Source organism: Aphanomyces invadans (assembly GCF_000520115.1).
Source record: "Aphanomyces invadans strain NJM9701 unplaced genomic scaffold supercont1.15, whole genome shotgun sequence".
NCBI lineage: Eukaryota > Oomycota > Saprolegniomycetes > Saprolegniales > Verrucalvaceae > Aphanomyces > Aphanomyces invadans.
The window spans coordinates 1190802-1209058 of NW_008580160.1; the positions used below are offsets into that span (position 1 = coordinate 1190802).

The 18257-nt window shown below is 56.9% G+C and overlaps 7 protein-coding genes across 7 annotated transcripts; 4 read left to right on the forward strand and 3 right to left on the reverse strand.

Moving 5' to 3' along the window:
* Positions 1-535: 535 nt before the first annotated feature.
* Positions 536-3358, reverse strand: H310_07910 (hypothetical protein). Its single transcript, XM_008873429.1, has 5 exons — positions 2905-3358; positions 2140-2856; positions 1605-1951; positions 1367-1548; positions 536-1320 (listed from the first exon to the last, which is right to left on the reverse strand). Exons 1-5 carry the CDS (start codon positions 3310-3312, stop codon positions 668-670), a joined length of 2307 nt encoding a protein of 768 aa, XP_008871651.1. The 5' UTR covers positions 3313-3358; the 3' UTR covers positions 536-667.
* Positions 3359-3531: 173 nt separating this feature from the next.
* On the reverse strand, positions 3532-7720 carry H310_07911 (hypothetical protein). The gene is made up of 15 exons (XM_008873430.1): positions 7671-7720; positions 7554-7616; positions 7402-7493; positions 7234-7357; positions 7078-7180; positions 6819-7030; positions 6575-6767; positions 6422-6499; positions 6226-6372; positions 6059-6136; positions 5472-5969; positions 5004-5416; positions 4558-4766; positions 4072-4507; positions 3532-3989 (listed from the first exon to the last, which is right to left on the reverse strand). Exons 2-15 carry the CDS (start codon positions 7565-7567, stop codon positions 3695-3697), a joined length of 2892 nt encoding a protein of 963 aa, XP_008871652.1. The 5' UTR covers positions 7568-7616; positions 7671-7720; the 3' UTR covers positions 3532-3694.
* Positions 7721-7801: 81 nt separating this feature from the next.
* H310_07912 (hypothetical protein) lies at positions 7802-9030 on the forward strand (the record flags this gene model as incomplete). The annotated part of the gene is made up of 7 exons (XM_008873431.1): positions 7802-7855; positions 7906-8355; positions 8408-8497; positions 8546-8615; positions 8670-8696; positions 8765-8878; positions 8939-9030. The coding sequence occupies 7 exons, from the start codon at positions 7802-7804 to the stop codon at positions 9028-9030; spliced, it is 897 nt and encodes a 298-aa protein (XP_008871653.1).
* Positions 9031-9397: 367 nt separating this feature from the next.
* H310_07913 (hypothetical protein) lies at positions 9398-11173 on the forward strand. Its single transcript, XM_008873432.1, has 9 exons — positions 9398-9463; positions 9519-9616; positions 9681-9739; positions 9805-9886; positions 9944-10030; positions 10085-10293; positions 10349-10423; positions 10555-10675; positions 10730-11173. Exons 1-9 carry the CDS (start codon positions 9427-9429, stop codon positions 11015-11017), a joined length of 1056 nt encoding a protein of 351 aa, XP_008871654.1. The 5' UTR covers positions 9398-9426; the 3' UTR covers positions 11018-11173.
* A 393-nt stretch (positions 11174-11566) lies between these two features.
* Positions 11567-13927, forward strand: H310_07914 (hypothetical protein). Its single transcript, XM_008873433.1, has 6 exons — positions 11567-12881; positions 12947-13042; positions 13094-13184; positions 13269-13341; positions 13471-13693; positions 13747-13927. The coding sequence occupies exons 1-6, from the start codon at positions 11607-11609 to the stop codon at positions 13873-13875; spliced, it is 1887 nt and encodes a 628-aa protein (XP_008871655.1). The 5' UTR covers positions 11567-11606; the 3' UTR covers positions 13876-13927.
* Positions 13928-14034: 107 nt separating this feature from the next.
* Positions 14035-16451, reverse strand: H310_07915 (hypothetical protein). The gene is made up of 6 exons (XM_008873434.1): positions 16337-16451; positions 16119-16249; positions 15852-16034; positions 15292-15791; positions 14324-15235; positions 14035-14254 (listed from the first exon to the last, which is right to left on the reverse strand). The coding sequence occupies exons 1-6, from the start codon at positions 16418-16420 to the stop codon at positions 14067-14069; spliced, it is 1998 nt and encodes a 665-aa protein (XP_008871656.1). The 5' UTR covers positions 16421-16451; the 3' UTR covers positions 14035-14066.
* Positions 16452-16466: 15 nt separating this feature from the next.
* Positions 16467-18108, forward strand: H310_07916 (hypothetical protein; the record flags this gene model as incomplete). The annotated part of the gene is made up of 4 exons (XM_008873435.1): positions 16467-16993; positions 17047-17251; positions 17315-17550; positions 17594-18108. Exons 1-4 carry the CDS (start codon positions 16624-16626, stop codon positions 18106-18108), a joined length of 1326 nt encoding a protein of 441 aa, XP_008871657.1. The 5' UTR covers positions 16467-16623.
* Positions 18109-18257: the final 149 nt, after the last annotated feature.

Genomic DNA, 18257 nt, shown 5'->3' on the forward strand with positions numbered 1-18257 from the left:
CAGAACTAGATTTTACAGGTTGACTCCGGTTTTGTCACCATATGGTGGGGCGCCCCACTGGATGGGGACTGGAATTGCACCAAAACCTCTCTAATGACAACGTCCTTCACTCGGATTGTCCTTTCCCAAGGGCATCCATCCCATCTTTAGTGGCGTCGGCACGGCGCGCACACCGCTCGAGGCGTTGGCCATGTGCACCTCAATTTGCTGGAGAATCTGTGCTTTGAGCAATTGCTCGATTTGATTGCAATGCGTATGGTGGAAGTTTGCGACTTCGTCACACCGACGATCTCGAGTGTTGGAGTCAGCCTCTCCATGCATGACAGCAAACACAACGCTCACGTGAGTCCACTGCGACAACCCAGCATTGTGCCAGACGACTGCACTCACGCGAGGCGGCCACTTCGATACCTGCATGCACATCGTGTATGCCCCAATCGTGCTACCACGTGATCACAGCGGACACCGTACTACTGCCGCGGCAGTTAGCGGGACCACCCTCCACGTTCCGTCGCCACTGCCACGTACAACTTCTGCAATGGCCAAATCCTTCATCTTTACAGAGTAGGCAAACCGCGGTTTGCTCAAGCCAGCCTTGCACCATGGGAAACACGGGGAGGCACCCAGGGCCAGCTCGATCTAAAGCCTATTGTATTGAAACCACCAACTAGACTTGCGACGAGTTGGCAGGGGCATAGAATCGCCGCTGCTGCTGCTGCGGGGTCGCGTCGTCGTCGAAGTTGTCGTCGAGTTGCTTGGTGGGTTTGCGGCTTTGCGTGGTGGCAGCGAGCGCGGCGGCAGCGGCGTGGCGCCTTCGTCGAACGACCGTTGTCAGGACGAGCACGAGCGCGACGACGCTGATGAGGACGACAGGGTAGAGATATTGCGGGCCAAAAAAGTTGGGCGATTTGGTGTCGATGGATTTCGCGCCGACAAATTTGGTACACCGGGGGCCGCCATACCCTTTGACGCAGAAGCACCGGCGTTCCGCACACCGGCCGCTCGGAACCGTGGTGCCGATGGCGAGGCAGTCGTCGTCCGAGTTGCAAGTCGCGCCGCCGTCGACGCGGGTCATGGGGTTCTTCGCATCCGTGTAGTCCTTGAGATGCTCGTCGATCCACTGCTTGGTCGGGTGAGTCGGCGGGTCGCACCCCAGCGTCATCGTGGACACGTCTTGGTAGATGCGGATGTAGTCGACCTCCATGTACATGGGGAACGAGTCGCAAATGTTGTGCGTCTTGTTGTATGCTTCCGAGCCTGGCGCAGGGTGCGTCGCGTTCCCGCGGCACGGGCCGATGCCAACGTTGGGCGGAGTGGCACCTAGCATGGTCCCGTTACGACCGACGCAGTGGAGCAGCACGCGTACCCCATGCTTTCGCGAGCGCAACGTTGAAAATGATGTACATGGGCTCTTCAATCATGAGCTTCTTGGGGTTGCGGACTTTCCCAGTCGGGTCCTGCGGCGGGTCTGTGATGGCAGCTGCGGGAATCTCGAACAGCGGCGCGTCGCGCAGGCTCCACCGAATGTACCCGGTCGCGCCCATGACCCTGTGCCAGACCGAAGTGAGTCGTCGAGCTCGTGATGTCCAAGATCAACGACCGACCACTCGACTTGGTAAATGTAAAACGTCGTGTACGCATCGTGATTGATGTCCCAGTTGGCCGAGATCGCATCCATTTGGTACTCAAACTTGGCCATTTGGTTCGTGTCGGCGACGCCTTCCTTGCGCGGCGACTCGCACTTGGGGTTCTTCGAGTCGGGGTCACACAGGAACGATCCGACGTAGCCGTTCGCGATGGGAAAGCACCGGCCTTCGTAGTTGATACCCCAGTGGAGAGGCCCCTTGCCGTCGATGAGGCCCAGGTCCGCATGGACGTCCTTGGCTGCACTCATCTCTTCCCAATACCAGTAGTTCAAGTTGATGAGCCCTTTGTCCTGCGCCGCTTTCACCTACACGCACGTCCGATATACATGAGAGTCGTTTCGATCACCACCAAGGACACTGGTAACGCCGCTCGATCCAGCATCGCCCCCGACGTGCGGTGAAGGGGCGTCCAGAGCGCATATAGGGACGTCGAAGCAACAAAAGGAGAGTGCATGTCGTGGCTTTGAACAAGAAGTCGTCGCCGACACCATACCGACAAGTAGCCCTTTTCGCCTTGAGCTTGGGCGTAGTTTCGGGGGCATTGGCTGTTGACGGCATATCGGAGCCCTTGGTACCAGCTCTTGTAGTTGCGCTCCTTATAGGCCGACGTGGGGGCGTCCGGGATGTTGGCGCCGGGGGTCAAGCACTCCTTGCCGTACACGCAGTAGATGTTGGTCTCCATCGTTTTGTTGTCCGTGTCGGGGCCGCCCTTGACGACCGGTTTCCGGCGGTACTGGTCTGGCATGCCGGGGGCGATTTGAATCGACGACGAGATGGCCTTCCCGCCACCCTCGAGGATGTCGATCTCTGGCGCGCCGCGCCCTTGGTTCGGATTCAAACCGTAGCCCGGATTGGCATTGCATGCCGAAATCAATTGATGTGGCGCCAGCGACTCGTCGCACTCGTTGTACGTCCATGGCCACATGCGCGTCGTTGAGCCGGCGAAGAGCGCGCGGCCCAAGTTCCCCATGAGCCAAATGCCGGGCCACGTTGGGTAGTATGCACCGTCGACGACTGGGGTGAGCGGAGGGAGGGGAACCTTCCTCCCATCGACCCACTTGAACCCGAGTGCGTTCGGGTTGTTGGTCACGCTCTTGTGCTCGGCGTCCGGCACGTTATTGATCGCCCCGGGCAGTTTGGCGGCGACTTCGATGAGCCCACCTTGCATGCAAAACTTGTTCCACGACTGAATCATGCCGGCGGTGTAGTGCTACAACCAAAGCGACAATTGGAAAACGTCTCAAGAAGGAATTCCTACCAGCGTGCGCGTCTCCATCGCTGGCACTTCAAGCCACTGGTTAAAGTATGTCGCATTCGTTGGTCCTTCCTCGATCTTGTTGACGAGCTTGCCGTTCTTCGTGTACACGTTGGACGAGTTGTACATCTCAAGCGCGGCATTGACGCCGTCGGGGATGTCAAGAGCTGTCCAGAGATGATCCTGGCCCGCTTTGAACGATCGGCCCTCAATCTCGAACTCGTCGCTCATGACAAGGTCCCACGTTTCGCCGCGAGATGACACCTTTGTCCGCGCTTCCTGCGGCGTGTCAACATCAACCCAGATGCCGACTCCAGAACGGGCTGGGTACCCTCCGAAGTCCGTGTCTACCGCGTGCACATCGGCGTGGAGCAGTACCGCAAGGGTGGCGAGGGTGCGGCGACGCAACATGGTGCGATGGACGGCGGTCCCGACACAAGAGATCAACTGGTCGGCTCGTCAGCATTACCCACATCTCATGCGTCGAAGTATGGATTGAGCTTCGGGTTTTATTTGAAAATCGGGAAATGATATGGAGGTTTGTATGCAATTTAATGGAAGTTCGCATGCACGTCGAATCGGAGTGAGGTCGAAGTTTCCACACACTCCCTCGATTTAAAAACATTCAACTTGACGCTGTAAATTGGATTTGGCTTTGTCTATGCACTGATTTTCGAGGGGATCGTTTCGTCCTTAAACCGAGGTATACAACACCAGAATCTGGGCGGCATTTGAGAGTTGTGCCAAACGTCAAATTTCGTTCGAAACGGCGACAATTCCTAACACGGACGCTTCACGGCGCAGCGTGACGCTGTTTACAAGGAGGACGTGTGCCGCCGCTTCGTCCCTCAAAGTACCGCAGCACATCGTCCCACGAGTCGAGCGGTAGCCGCGCCGCCAGCCCGCGCCACGATTCGCCCGACGACATCGACGAGGAGGTGGCGGTCGACGCCGCCCGTTGTTGCTCGATTTGCTTTTGGAGGTAAACGACCAACATGATCGGGTTCACGTCCATCTCGAGTATCGCCGAGTTGTCGTCGTCTCCCCAGCAGCAGATCAGCAACGTCGGGAATAGCACATCCTTCCCACTACAGACACATCGCACGCGAGTGAGCTTGGATCCATGTTTTGCCAAAATATCCATGACGCAAGCACATCTACAAATCTTACCGAGAATCGCTGTAAAAGGGAAATGGCGTCGCCGCGAGAAGCTGCAATACCGACGGATCGCCTGAAGGGGCGTCTTCCCGCACCAACTTTTGGTGAGCACGACATTGCAGCGCAAAGTAACCGAGCAACGGGAGCAACTCCACGAGCAACTCGTGGCATGCAGAAAGAAGCACCGACCGTACGAGCTCCAGGAAACGCGGGTGGTTCGATGACGACCCAACGACCGCTTGAAACCACGTCACGTCGAGGCGCGCGATGTTGGTGAGTGCGCGAAGAATCAACCCGCTGAGCGCGACGACACACGACGAATTCTTCCTAGCAAAACTTTGTGCTTCGGTCGCGTTGTTGCCGCCGTTGCTCGCGTTGGAATCGTCGGAAGGTGCAAGCTGTTCAAATTCGTGGATCGGCACACTCGCCAACAGCAACGGAATCATCCCTGGCCACCATGAGACACCTCTAGACTTGTCGATGGTCGTGGCGACGTACCAAAGAGCCCCGTGGTTTTAAAAATCTTGGCCACGGGCACCCGCAAATCTTGCATCGTGCGTGCGACGACATGGCGCTTTGGGTGGCACTGCCGCGTCAGCGCAATTAAAAAGTGGCACGTGAGACGGAAGAGATCATCTTGCTGGGTCACGGCCACCAACGCGAACCGATCGGCGACCCGGAACAAAATGCCCACGTTCGCGATGTACCTAAGCGTTATCCCATGGTCAAGCGAGCCGTCGAGAAAGCGCCCTCAGCATCATGCATGCGCATCGGTCTCGGTTCAAATCGAACGACTCGACATGGCGCCGTCCCAAACATTGGCAGGACTCGATCATCCCACAACACAGCCACATGCCGAACTCTGGACCGTCAAAGGTGGAGAGGTCGACGAAATTTCCACGAGTTAGCTCCACACATCACGCTGAAACGTGGGCTCGGTGTACCTGCCAACGTCTTCGCGCATAGTGTCGAGCTTGGATGACGATGTTGGCCCGAGACACAGCGCGAGGAGCGGCATGGCCCATCTCAGCACGTCGTTCCGATCCCAGTGCTGGAGGGCCCACACCAACACGTCGACAAGAGGAAGGACCAGGTTGGACCCGAGCAGGGTATCGATGTGGTGGCGGTGCGATGCGCAGAGGCCGAAGAGGACGCGCAGGGCCAGCGCGATCGTTGGCTTGGACACCCACCGCAGCGTCGGCACAGTTGCAACCATCGCCAGAGTGTGTGGTGAAGTAGCCCATGAGCAGGACGCGGATACGTGATGAGAAGTCGGTGACAGCAGTGGAGGAGATGGAGGAGCAGGTTGGTGTTGGTGGAGCAGCGAGAGGAGGGCACTGTGAAGCATTGCGTCGTTCTGGACCATGGCATGTGAGCCATGAACAAGCTACCAAGGTTTCCTCCAGTCTCACCTTTTCCTGGACAGCCGTGGCCATGACGTTTTGAACGTGTTGAAGGGGAGGCGGCGATGCCAAGTTTGTGCGAGGCGACGCAGGGGGCGAAGGTGCCTTGGAGGGTTGGATGGAGCTGGTCGACTTTGTGAGAGATCGCATGCGGTCACGAAGGCGCTGCGCATTCAGCGCCATCGTTCGCTCAACGGAACCTTCCAACGATGGCTGGACACCGTCCACTTGATTCGCGGCATGCGTTGGGTGGTGGTGGTGGTGGTGCGATGTCGCTGATTGTTGGCGAGGTTGCGATTGTTGCCTGGCCTTGCGTTTGCTTGCACTTGGCGGTGCTGCGGGCGTTGCGCCGAGCAACTCGGTTGGGAGACTAGCAACGACTCCCTTCTTTTCCTGCTGATACTGGAGGCGTCGGGCTTGTACGCCTTCGTGGCGCTTTTGAATCTGCGACACTCGCAGCTCGAGCTTCTCCTCTTTTGCCTTTGCTGCAGCTCGGATGCTCTCGGCCTACGCACGTTCGAAAGCCACGTCAAGGCCCGACTACGATCGGAACAGAACCAACTCGACGAGCCACAACCGATCGACTGCGATCGTACCTTGAGCATGGCCTTGTCTTGAATTTGGCGCAGAAGGTTTGCACGGCGCACGGCGACGTGGTCCAGCCGCTGTTGCAACTATTTGGAGGCGAGCATGATGTTCTCCACGTTCTCTTCGTCGCTCGATATCTCGCCAACAACTTGCATCGTCGTATGCGGCAACGTACCTCCATTTTCCGGTCTTGGTGCATAAGAGTTTGAATAAAGTTGATTTCGTCGACTTTGGTGTTTTCCGACCCAGCTTTACTCACGATCCATCTCAAGTGCGCTTGCTTGAGGCGGTCCGCCCGGGCGAGCTTGGCCCACATCATGTCCTAGTCGCCACGCCCCTGTCAACGTCAGCCGAGTTGCTGTGCAGCGCACCTCTTGTTTCTGGCGCGACGACGCGTTCCGGGACGTGACGTGCTGCATGCGCTCGGCTGCTAAACGGATGCGAGACAACTGGCGCAACCAACCACACAGGATTGAAGTCAGAGATGGAAGGATGTGCTGGACGATGCTCTAATGTGAACCGACCCTGGCGGACTCGATCGCGTGTTTGTTGGCGGTGACTGTGTCGAGCCGTTGCTCCGATAGAAGCTTGGTTTCGGACGGAGATCGCTTCGGTTTACGTGGAAGACTGAGCTTTTGATGGCGCGGCGTGAGTTGCTGTGTGGAGGCGTCAGAGTTTGCCGCAGCCAAGATGGACGGGCTTGGACATGATGCTGCTCTACAGTCGAAACGTTGATGAGAATGGCTGTAAATCAAGATGCCTACTCACCGAGGGACGTTTTGCTTGCCAGTGGAGTGAATCGGAGAATCCAAGAGGGATCGATCGTGTGGAGGGGGCGATTTCGTCTTGGCAATGCGCTCGAGAGCTTGGACGACGACGTTCGTTGGCTTTACGACGTGGGATCGATGGCCTTTCTTGACTTCCCATGCCAACGACGACTTCGACGATACCGACGATTGCATGCGAATGCACTCCATCAGCTAGATGAAGCATCAACGAGAGTACTCCAAACAAATGTCGATCGCACCTTGATAAAGTCGTCATGACATGATTGCACTACGCGCGCGGCGTCCTCGCACCGAGACATACTGCTTTCGAGCTCGCACATGCAGTACAGTTCGTCCACCGCGCTGGGTTGGCAGGGGGGACATGACGAATGGAGATGGATTCATCAGAACGGCACCTGTGCACATTTCGCAGCAAGTAGTCCCACAGACGCATTTTGAACGACACTTGTTCGTCGTCGATGCGGCGATCATGATGTGGATCGTTGTCGTGCGTCCTGCCCTCGTCATTGTCGATGAGATCTACACAACATCCGCTGATTGTGTCGGAAGGGAATCGAACGTACCTGGGTATGTTTTTGGAGCGCTATTCATGTCTTCGTCGTTCGTATCACTGGTTCCGTCCGTGGGGCTCGTCACCGCATGTTGTTGTTTCGCGCTAAGTTTGCCAGGACGTATGAGGACCAATTAATTGCCGACAACGAATGAGCAGCAGTACACGCTCGTGCGCATGGACGGGCGTTCCAACACACACGCCGTAGCTAGCAAGCAAGTTGGTCGTCTACACGCGCGCAATGAGAGAACGCGGGGACGGGACAGGAGCATGAAGACGGACCGTGTCAACGGCGCGGATGCGATTCAGTGCCTCTTGCCACGAAGAAGAACGTGTCTCTTCGACTTTTCTTTTGACACTTAATACTCTCGTCAACCTGTGAAATATGATACACCCAGTGTATCTTTTTGCCCATGTCGACGTTGGACATCAAGCTATCCCGCGTTGACCGCGTCTTCCGGCCCCATGTACGTAGGCCGAAAGGAGGCGGCATTGGCATGACGGTGCAGATCCGTAGGAAATCGTACAAGGGCATGTAATCGTGCATGCAACGAACGCGTTCAGCCACTCGGGAATCAGCATGAGGGTGGAAGGAAGCGCGAAGCTCCAATTGAGCGCGAAGAGCGTCGGTCTCTTTGACGCGTTTTACAACACCGTGTCCCCTCTGGAACTCGTGTACTTTCACATCCCGGTTGTTGGCCCCGGCAAGGTACCGGTGGGCATTTCCAAGTTTCCGTTTGAATTCGAACTCCATGCCGTGGACGCAAAGCAAGGGCTTGTCGAGACGTACCATGGCGTCTACGTGAGTGTCAAGTACGAGATCATTTGCGACTGCGCACGTGGGATAATGAAGAAAACCCTCCATCGTACCCTGGAGTTTATCGTGGAAGTGCCGCTGCAAAACGCGCTCCCGGACGCGCCTGAATCATTCAGCATCACCCCTGACAAGCTGGAAAATGTTCGCTTGGTACGTCATGTCAAGGATTCACGATCACATCACAGCTCGATCTGACATACAGACGACACCTCGGGGCAACATCCCATCATTCCGCATCAAGGGAAATATCCACAGGACAAATTGCCCTGTCAACCTCCCATTCACCGGCGAGGTACGTGCACTTCTCCACGGCAAACCATGCTCATTACCGAACGTGTAGATCGTCGTGGAATCTGCGTCAGCCCCGCTGAAGAGCATCGAATTGCAGCTCATCCGAGTTGAAAGCGTCAGTACGTCCGAGCCGATCCATATCCTGAACGTAGTTGTTGACATTATGCATGTAGCGCATGCGGAAGGCATTGCGCGTGATGGTATGACCACGATGCGACATGCCTTCCTCCTGTTGACTGTGCGTGTGATAATGAATGCGATGTGCTAGCCACGGAGATCCAAAACGTTCAAGTCGGATGGGGCGACGTTGCTCGCCAGGTGTCCATTCCTCTCTACATGATCTTTCCCCGCCTCTTTACATGTCCTTCCATGCTCACACCAGGTACAACAACCACCTTCTCCAGCACGGGAGAACTACCCAAGTTCACACTTCTGTGTGCAGCCTTCAAGGTCCAGTTTGAAGTGAACGTCGTCGTCCTCTTTGACGACGGGTACATGCTTACCGAGAACTTCCCCATTCACTTGTACCGGTGATCGACGCCGCGACCTACCTGCGGCGCCACCTCCCCGTCTCGCTCATGCACTCGGAACATCTCGTTCGAAAAAATACAATATTCAACCAAGTATTTGTATGCTGTATCACGGTGGTCTCAACTGCCAAATCGTGAAAATTCCCACGTTTTTCGATATATTTCACAACAAATTCTTCAAAATCCTCGTTCACCATGGTGAGGATGGGGCTGTCGGGTGGGCCACATGCAGCATCCGTCCCTCAGGTTCTTGTAACGTGGTGTGCTCTTCAATCGAGGGATGTCGACGTCACGAGAGCTTTCGTCGATCTGATTGGCTGAAATACCAATTGGGAACTGCGCCAGCCAACGTGTCACTTCATTTTTTGAATCGGCGGCGGCGCAACTCTTGCAAGCAACGATGGCGAACGGCATGACCAAGGAGCAAGAAATCCAAGGTGCATCCACGGCGACCATCATGGCGGATGCGTGCTGATAATCCTGTGCATGTAGAGTTTGTGGAGATCTGTCACGAACTCAAGCGCGAGGTCTTGAACGTCATGACGAAAAAGTACACCATGCCCACAGAAGCAGTTGAATGGGTCAATGACGTACGGGAGACAGATGACATCATTTGCTTCGAACGCCCGACGCATGACGAATGGGTTGGCGTAGATGATTGATTACAACTGCATTGGCGGCAAGATGAACCGCGGCATCAGTGTTATCCACTGGTTGGTAAATTGCTCAACGGCAAGGTATTGTTGGAACCAGAGCATCACGAACATGTGAATTGTAGTGCCGAGGCGCTCACACAGGGCAAGGGCTTGACCCCTGAAGCCCGCAAGAAGGCTGCGATTTTGGGTTGGTGCATCGAATGGGTACATATTCTCCATTCCAACTAGTCTACTTGGTATTGATGAAACATATTTTCGTAGCTCCAAGCCTTTTTCCTAGTTGCCGACGACGTGATGGACGAATCCATCACCCGCCGTGGCCAACCTTGCTGGTTCCGCGTTCCCAAGGTACGTGTATCATCTAAAACCTATCCTTCCTTTCTCACAAGGGCCTGTTTGTAGGTGAAGCAAATCGCAATCAACGACGCGTTCTTGTTGGAATCGTTCGTGTATTCCATCTTGAGGACGCACTTTCGCAGCGAGACGTACTACATTGACTTGGTCGAGTTGTTCCAAGAAGTGATTTTGCAAACCGAATTCGGTCAGCTCCTCGACTTGACGTCCCAGCCGCTGGACGGCCCGACTAACCTGGACCGCTTCACCATCGAACGGTTTGTTCCGCCCACTCTGGCCGTTGTGTTCTGACTGTGATGTCGTCATGGCCAGTCACCAAAAGATCGTCGTCTTCAAGACTGCTTACTACACGTTCTACCTCTCTGCCGCCTGCGCCATGCACATCAGGTCGGTGTCTCATCTCCAACCAGGTGCATCTTGCGATTCCGCCGCACCCACATTTTGTGTTGTCGCGTGTATTTTCTTCAAGCATTTTCTTAAACTCGACACTCCACCTATATTCTAAAACATGTTTCCAGCGGCGTGACAGACCCCGCGTGCTACTCGCAATGCCAAGACATTTGCGTCAAGATTGGCGAGTACTTTCAAGTCCAAGACGACTACTTGGATTGCTATGCCGACCCCAAGGTCCTCGGCAAGGTACAGTCCCGCTATCGGCACGCGTGACGTATGACGTGAACTCGTTGGTGGCAGATTGGCACGGACATCCAAGACAACAAGTGCAGCTGGTTGGTCGTCCAAGCCCTCTCGCGTGGGACGGAAGCTCAGCGCGCGATCATCAAGGAACACTACGGCAAGAACAACGAAGCGTCGATCCAAATTATCAAGGACTTGTACGTCCAGTTGGACTTGGAAGCCGTCTACCGCGCGTACGAGAACGACAGCTACGACGAGTTGTGCAAGCTCATCAACGGCGTCACCAACATGCCCACGACCGTGTACCACATGCTCCTCAGCAAGATTTACAAGCGCACGATGTAAACATCCACACGATCTACAACGCAACGTGCCTTACCAACGTTTTGAGTTGCATCCTGAGGCGATGCTCATCCAGACGTGTGAACCAAAGCAACCATGACGTCGCGTCTCTATCATGTTTTATATATTTCCAAAATATCTTCCTTTTTGTATGCAAGAAGTGGGAATCCCTCTCGCAAGCACAAAACCACACATTCGGGCCTGTCCAAGGAAACAGCACGCGAAGTCAAGCAAAAGACTTCCCGGCGCAGGCTCGGGCATCAGCGGCTTGCAAAATGTGTGTGGTGGATCGTTTGTTTCATCGCTACTGGCGTGTCATGCGCATCCCCATTGCCTGTGCTGTCGAGTTGCTCGCTGGCATGAGGAGAATGTGTGTTGTGACCTTGCGAGAAGGATTGATTAACTCGGCGGCTATGTGAAAACTCTATATTCAAATACCCTTCGACACTGGATTGTCTCTATGTCAAGACCTATGCGACTTGATATTTGCGGAATGTAGGTCGCACAGAAACCCCTACAATATTATGTCTCGCTCCCTCGGGCTAAATATACCTTGCACTCCAGCCACCCAGGACGAAGGCCGCGCCGCGCGATGGGAGACAAGATCGTGAATACGTTAAAGCAGTATGACGGCATGATCAATGAGATGGGGGCGTATCCTGCTAAGCCCATCATCAACACTCTCACGATGCTGGCGGAGGACCTAGCGCTGGCGAAACATATCGCACCCTTTCTCGTAAAGAAACTCAATGTCGTTGGACCTCCCTACCGCCTTCCCATCTTGTACCTCATGGATTCGATTATCAAGAATGTCGGAGGTCCTTACGCATTCCTCTTCAGCCAGACACTCGCGCCAGTGTACGTCGATTCTGTCCGACAGGTGAATGCGACAGACTTGAATCGGTTCAATCACGTCCTCAAAACATGGGAGACGGCGCGGCTGCTTCCTTCGGCGGTGCTCTTGAAGATGCGTGCGGCTGCCGACGCAGCTCTACGCGTGGCCCAGCCTTCTGACCAACCCGCGAGCTTCTCGCGAGGTGGTGCACCACCCGCATCGCGTGGAGTCCCTCCCCGTTCCAGCGATGCACATTTGGAACTGCAGATGCGACGCCTCTTGACTCAACTTCAGACTGAAGATGGCGTGCACCCCGCGAAGCAGGTCAGTCTCGAAGAAGTGCGCACGCAAAACCCGGAATTGTACGCACACCTCCGCCTCAGCGTTGTCGAGGCAGAGGTACCTCCAGCGCATCACGGCCCCCCTCCCGTACTCGGCCATCGACCACCCCCACAAAACTATCCACTGCAACCACGTCCCCACCAAGGTGTGTCAAACGGTGTGCTGCCGCTTCCATCGCGGAGTCCCCCTCGGCCTCACCACCACCAACGTCCAGCCCATCGTCCCTCGCCTTATCCAGATGCTCCACCACATGAAGGTGGATTGTTGCCACCTCCTTCTGCCCATCGAGGAGGGGCACCTCCTTCGCACTACGCTCCTGTGCGCTCCCAAGGTCCTCCACCCCCAGTATCTTCTCGCCGTTGGTCCCCGCCTCCGCATCACTCGATGCCGCCATCGCAGCCGCCGATGCACCCATCCGGACCTAACCAGCCACCTGCGACAGCTCCCAGTGGCCAAGACGTGATGAATTTGCTCAAAAAGATCAGCGCCATGTCGTCGTCGACAGAAGCACCGCCGACGTCCTCGCGACGATATCAGCACCAAGTGTCGTCGGCGTCGCTGGGTCGGCCTTTGACCTGCTCCGACATTGCCGTCAACAAGAAGCGCATCGGTGACAACGTGTATCGACTCTACGACGCGCTTCCCCATGTATCGTCCAGCAGTGGCTTGCGCTTCAAAGACCAAGCCCAGGTTCGACCGTTGTTGCTCGCGTGGCCCGTTGCTCTGCACCTCATGTGTCCCCGTCGATCTTGTAGTTGTCGAAGCACATGGACTTTTTATTCCACTACAACCGCGCGCTGCGAGAACGCACGAAAGGCGGGATCTCCCGGTCGTGGTACCCGAATGAAGCAGTACGTTGAGATGCCGTCGATTCAGTTGGATATAACCAGAGGACACGGTAGCAATGGACGACCGATTTCTGCGCCGTCTCCAACTCGAAAGAAGAAACCAGCGCCGGGTTTGTCCAGGCCGAAGCCAAGACTGCAGTCCCAGGTGGGTCCCATCGATCGGATTGTCGAGGCAGCGTTTCGATCGTCCTGGCGACGCACAGACCGGATCTGAACCGTGTCGTTGTAGAACTGGACAAGGAAGCACTCAATGCCGCCCGAGTCCCTGTGGATGGATCGATCACCAAGTGCCGCATTTGCGGGTACGTGCCGCCATGGCCTCTCCCATGGGTTGTTTGGTTTGTTGGGCATTGCTTGCGGCATGTGGACAACGTGTGTTGAACCATTCGCTGACGGCCCGACTCGATTTCACATGCTGACACTGTGCTTAGCGAATCGTTTACGAAATGCTGGGACGAAGACGAAGAAGAGTGGATGTACCAAAATGCTGTCGTCGGCACGATTCGCACAAACGACGTGGTCCCGAAGCACACGATTTTTCACAAGTATTGCTACGACAGCGCAGTTGCGTCGTCCAAGTCGGAGGGCATCCTGCCGTCCCAGCTCGCGCCCGGCAGCCCCGTCGTTGTCATGGGCAAGCGCTCGATGTCCCAGGTACGCACGTTGTTGTTGTCGCCGTGGTGCTGTCGTCCTCACACTGTCTGGAGGTGGACGACAACGGGACAACCACGTGGGGCGCCGATCGCGGTAGAAGTGATGAGCAAGAGCAGCAGCAGCAGGACATTAATAAACGACTAAAGGTTACCCACAGAGACGACGATGGTGACGTCTTGTAGGCGCCTCTGTAGCAGTCGTAAGGTCGAATATAATGCCACATTTGCTTGGGAACGTTGTGTGTGTTTCGAGTTGCGATGCCCCTCGATCCTCCCTCGCCAACACGGTCGAACTGAATGGACTCGACAGTCTGGTCATGGCCCCAAGGACATCGACGACGATTAAGAAGGACGCATGTGCTGCATTCGCGATCTTAGCCAGACTCGCCTCGCTCGACGGCATAAAAGGAGGTGCAGAGGTCGTCGGGAGCGACCGGCACGAGCGACTCGACGGCCACAGCGTCGCGGGTGAACACTTCGTCCCACACGCTGTCGCCTTCGTCGGATTTTGGGTTGGTGATGTCGTGGACGGGAACCGTCGCCATCGTCGCTGCGAGTTGCTCTACGTCAGAGATGGTGTCATGCGGCCCGTTCGCAGTCATGAGAGAAATCGTGCGAATTCAAACGGTACTTGGAGTCATTCGAAGCACGTCGAGCGCGTGGTCGAGCCACGAGGGCAGGTCCTTGGCGGCGTACACAACCGTCGCGACGCGCTCGAGCGCTGCAAGGCCGCCTTTGTCCTGGACCACGAACGGTTTGCCCTGCTGGAGCGTGTTGTACTTGTATTCTAACGTCGGGGCCATCGCGGCAATCGCACGACCGCTCGCGTCGAGGACTTGGAGGTCGGTGGTTGTCTCGCACAGCGCGAGCAGCGGATCGTGGCCGCCCATGTCCTCGAGAAGTCGGAGGTTGGCGTCCAACGTTACGACGGACGCAATCGCCAGACACACCGCGACCAGGACGGCGGCGTCGTGGTGGAAGCGGTCGGGCGTTCCGAGGACGTAGAGCAGGACGGCGAGCCCGTTTTGCCCAGCGACGCGGACTTTGTTGACTTTGCACTGGTGGCATAAACTTGCAATTGCCAGGCCGCAGGCCGCAAGAACGGGGGCGTCTCGGCAGTCGACGAGCAACTGCAGCATCGTCGGTATCGCTTCGCTGTACCCGATCGAAATCTGGTTCACTTTTGTCGACGCCAAGTTGGCGAGGCCCCGCGCACTGTGCTGCAAGACGTCCATGTCGATTGCCCGACGTAGTCTTGGTGGTGGTTGGTTGGCGGACGATGCACAGCGAGCCGACGGCGGACTAGCACTCGCCACACCACCGGACGGCACTCCCTTTGCTGTCGCGACAAGCTGCTTGATCAGCTCCATGTCACCTTGCGCCATGAACACAGCGCCCTGGTTCGTCGCACCGGCGAATCCGACATTGGCGAGGGTGTGCGCGGCGGCGACTCGCACCGACAAGGTCGGGACATCGGCCAGTAACCTCGAGATGCACGCAACGGCGCCAGACTGGGCGACTTGCGTCCGCAGCACGTCGGAATCTACATGCCACGCTCAACACGGTGAGTCGACAAGACCGCCACGAGAGGCGTCGGACCATGGGCCAGATTGGAGAGCGCGACGAGTGCAAACTCCAACACCGAAGCATATTTGTCTGGAGTCGACTCGTACGTTGTCAGGAGCTTGGCCAGTGTGCGAACGACGTGCTTGGCTGCCATGGCCGTTTTGTTCCATGGCGAGGCCGCGAGGGACGCCAGTAGCCGCGCCGCCTCGGTGAGAATCGCAGGGTTGGTCACAACGTCACAGATGTGGACGAGGGGGGGCAGCGTCCCTGCTTTAACAATTTCGTGGCGCAGAGGGGATGGCGTGGTCCCGGGGGACGCGTAGATGGAGACGTGGACGAGGCCGATCAGGACAGGGCCCAACACCGCGTCCGTCGTGGTTTCCCGCAAAATGCTGGCCAAAAAGTCGAGGCAGCCGGCGCGAACGACGTGAGGGGATTCGGTCGTTGGGAGCAGCGCGATGCTCTGACCAAACCGCGCAAACACGTCGTCGGCCAATGGATGGATCGACGGCGAGCATGCGTGTAGGTGGAATCTACACAACCGTCGCGGGGCGAGTGGGAAAACATTGTGGCAGGAATCGAGCGGTGCTAACCGTTCGTGCCACTGCTTTTGCGTTTCCTGGTCATGCTGGAGCTTCGCCAACTGAGCTGTCATCGTCTCGAGGCGCTTCGTCCACAGAGCCCGCTCCTCCAGCACGGCCGCTTGCTGTTGCTGAATCTGGTCAATGTGACTGCGCTGCTCGCGGGCCAGCAGCTCCGTCTCTCGAAGGTGAGCTCTATGACGTAAGCGGCGTGAGGAGATTCGCAAGAGGTCGCCAGGTAGTCGTGGAATGTCATGGTCGTGGGGCAGCCAAACGTACGCTGTGAGCTGTGCTTCGAGGTCGAGAATGCGGTCTTCGAAGCGCTTTTCAATCACGTCTCGGTCGGCCTGTAAGTCCAAAAGCTCTTGCGACAACGCGACCTCGTTTGGAGTTGGCACTGTCGAGTATGCCTAAACACGACGAGGACAAGTGGCCTGTTCAGCCATTCCTCGTGGAAGGACGTCGCGGGCGATTCGCCGCGATGGCGTGGCACGCACCACTTTTTTTATGTCGAGCACAACGATGGCAGGCTCTCGCGTCGACGGCGGCGGCGCCGACCGCACCTTGCTCGGGGACGGCATCGCGAGGATGGATGGTGGTTTCTGCCGTTTCATGTCCCGTCTACCTGTCTCGCTGAGTGCCGGACCACGAGCGACGGGACAACCAAGCCGCAGCCCATCACCGACGACCTTTCAAGAGAGCTGTCGCGGAGGACGAGCCATGCACGGTGTCGGCAGTGCGGAATTGAACTGGTCGAAGAAGCGCGTTTCACACGTGAGGAAATATGCAAATGTGGCGATGGACAGCGGCCGCGCTGTCGCCGCTCAACGCCATGGAGTGGCAAATGAGCCGCGTGGTGTCGATCCAAGCTCGCGTCCAGCGCGATAAACCTGTGTGGGACACGATTCATCGTGTGTTTGTGTCGTCTGTCGGGACGACGTTTGACGACCGATATGCGGCGACTCTCGACACGGTCAACCTGGCGTCCGTCGAGGGAGTCCTCAAGTATGTTCAAAGCGAAGGGATCAACCAACACATGCTCAATCCAGCGTCATGTGAGCGCAAAAACAACATGCAGTTCATCGTGCTGTACGAAATCACGCTGGTCCAGCCGACGACGGCCCTCGCCGTGTTTCAAACCGACGGGAATCTCGGTACGATTGTCTATGTCATGTCGGCAGGCCGATCCAAACACGGTTGGTGGTAGTCCCCGAGTACGGGCCATTCGTCGCCATGGACGGTGGCATGTGCACATCGGTCGTGGCTCACGCGACGGTGCTCCCCGACGACTGCATTCGGATGTTTGGATCGGCTACGCTTCCGGCCGTGGGGCCGTACGTCGGTGCCGGGACGCGGAGCGAGGACCCGCGGGCGCCGTACCCGAACACGATATGGTTTTCCTATCCAAACAGGTGCATACCCGTCCCCCTCTCCATCGAATTTTGATAGATGCGCTGACGAGGTCTCGGATGTAGCTGTGTCATGCAGCCGTGGGCCAGCAAGACACCGGTGTGCCGGAACGCCTTTCGTGCAGGACTTTGTCCATTTGGAGTGGCCCCGAACGGCATCAACTGCACGTTTGCGTACACCGTTTTGGGCTTCCTGCGCCTCGACGACCTCGTGGGCATTACGAATCTCACGCACAGCCTCACGCGGCAGCCGTACTCGTCGTATTTTGAGTTTTGCAAGGATACGCGCGGGCAGTACCAAGGTACACCGAGTTACTCAGGGTGATATCGTCATGCGATGTGTAGGCGTCGAGTTCAAGGCCCCTGACGGCGTGTACGACAACAAGGCGGTGACGTCGTTGCCATTCTGGAGCGAGCCATACAACCCCGATGCCAACCGAAAGCGAGCCGAGGCAGTGGTTGACATGTACAACGCGAGAATCGGAACAATAGGGGCGGAGCATATGCGCGCGTTGCCGGCCGTGGCGGCGCTGCACAATCCTCCGTGCTACGTCAATGCCAAGCAGTGCGCTGACGCGCCTTTTGGGTGTAAGCGCCACTTGCTGGCACAAGTGTGTCAAGTGTGTGGTGGGCCAGACGCCGCGTGCGTGAAGGCTCCGCCAGGATATCACTTCCCGACCCTGAGCGTGCCAACGCTAGCACCCGCTCCCCGCGTCGAGCCAAACGTATCGAATGCAGTAGATGTTCACGGACTGCCTTCGCTGGCCCAGCCATCGGGAGGAATGGCGAGCTTTAGCGCGATTTGGAGTGGTTGGCTAGGGCTGGCGAGTCTGGCCGTAGCTGGCGCCACATGGCCCTGAAGTCAGCCCAATGTAGCGCACGAGCACACACTATGAAAGCGGCGGCGAGCAAGTACCAAGTACCAAGCGCTTTGTGCACCATGCAATGAGCTTATACACGAGAAAACTATGTCTTTCTGGATTTCGCCTGTGTAACCGGCCGTTACAAC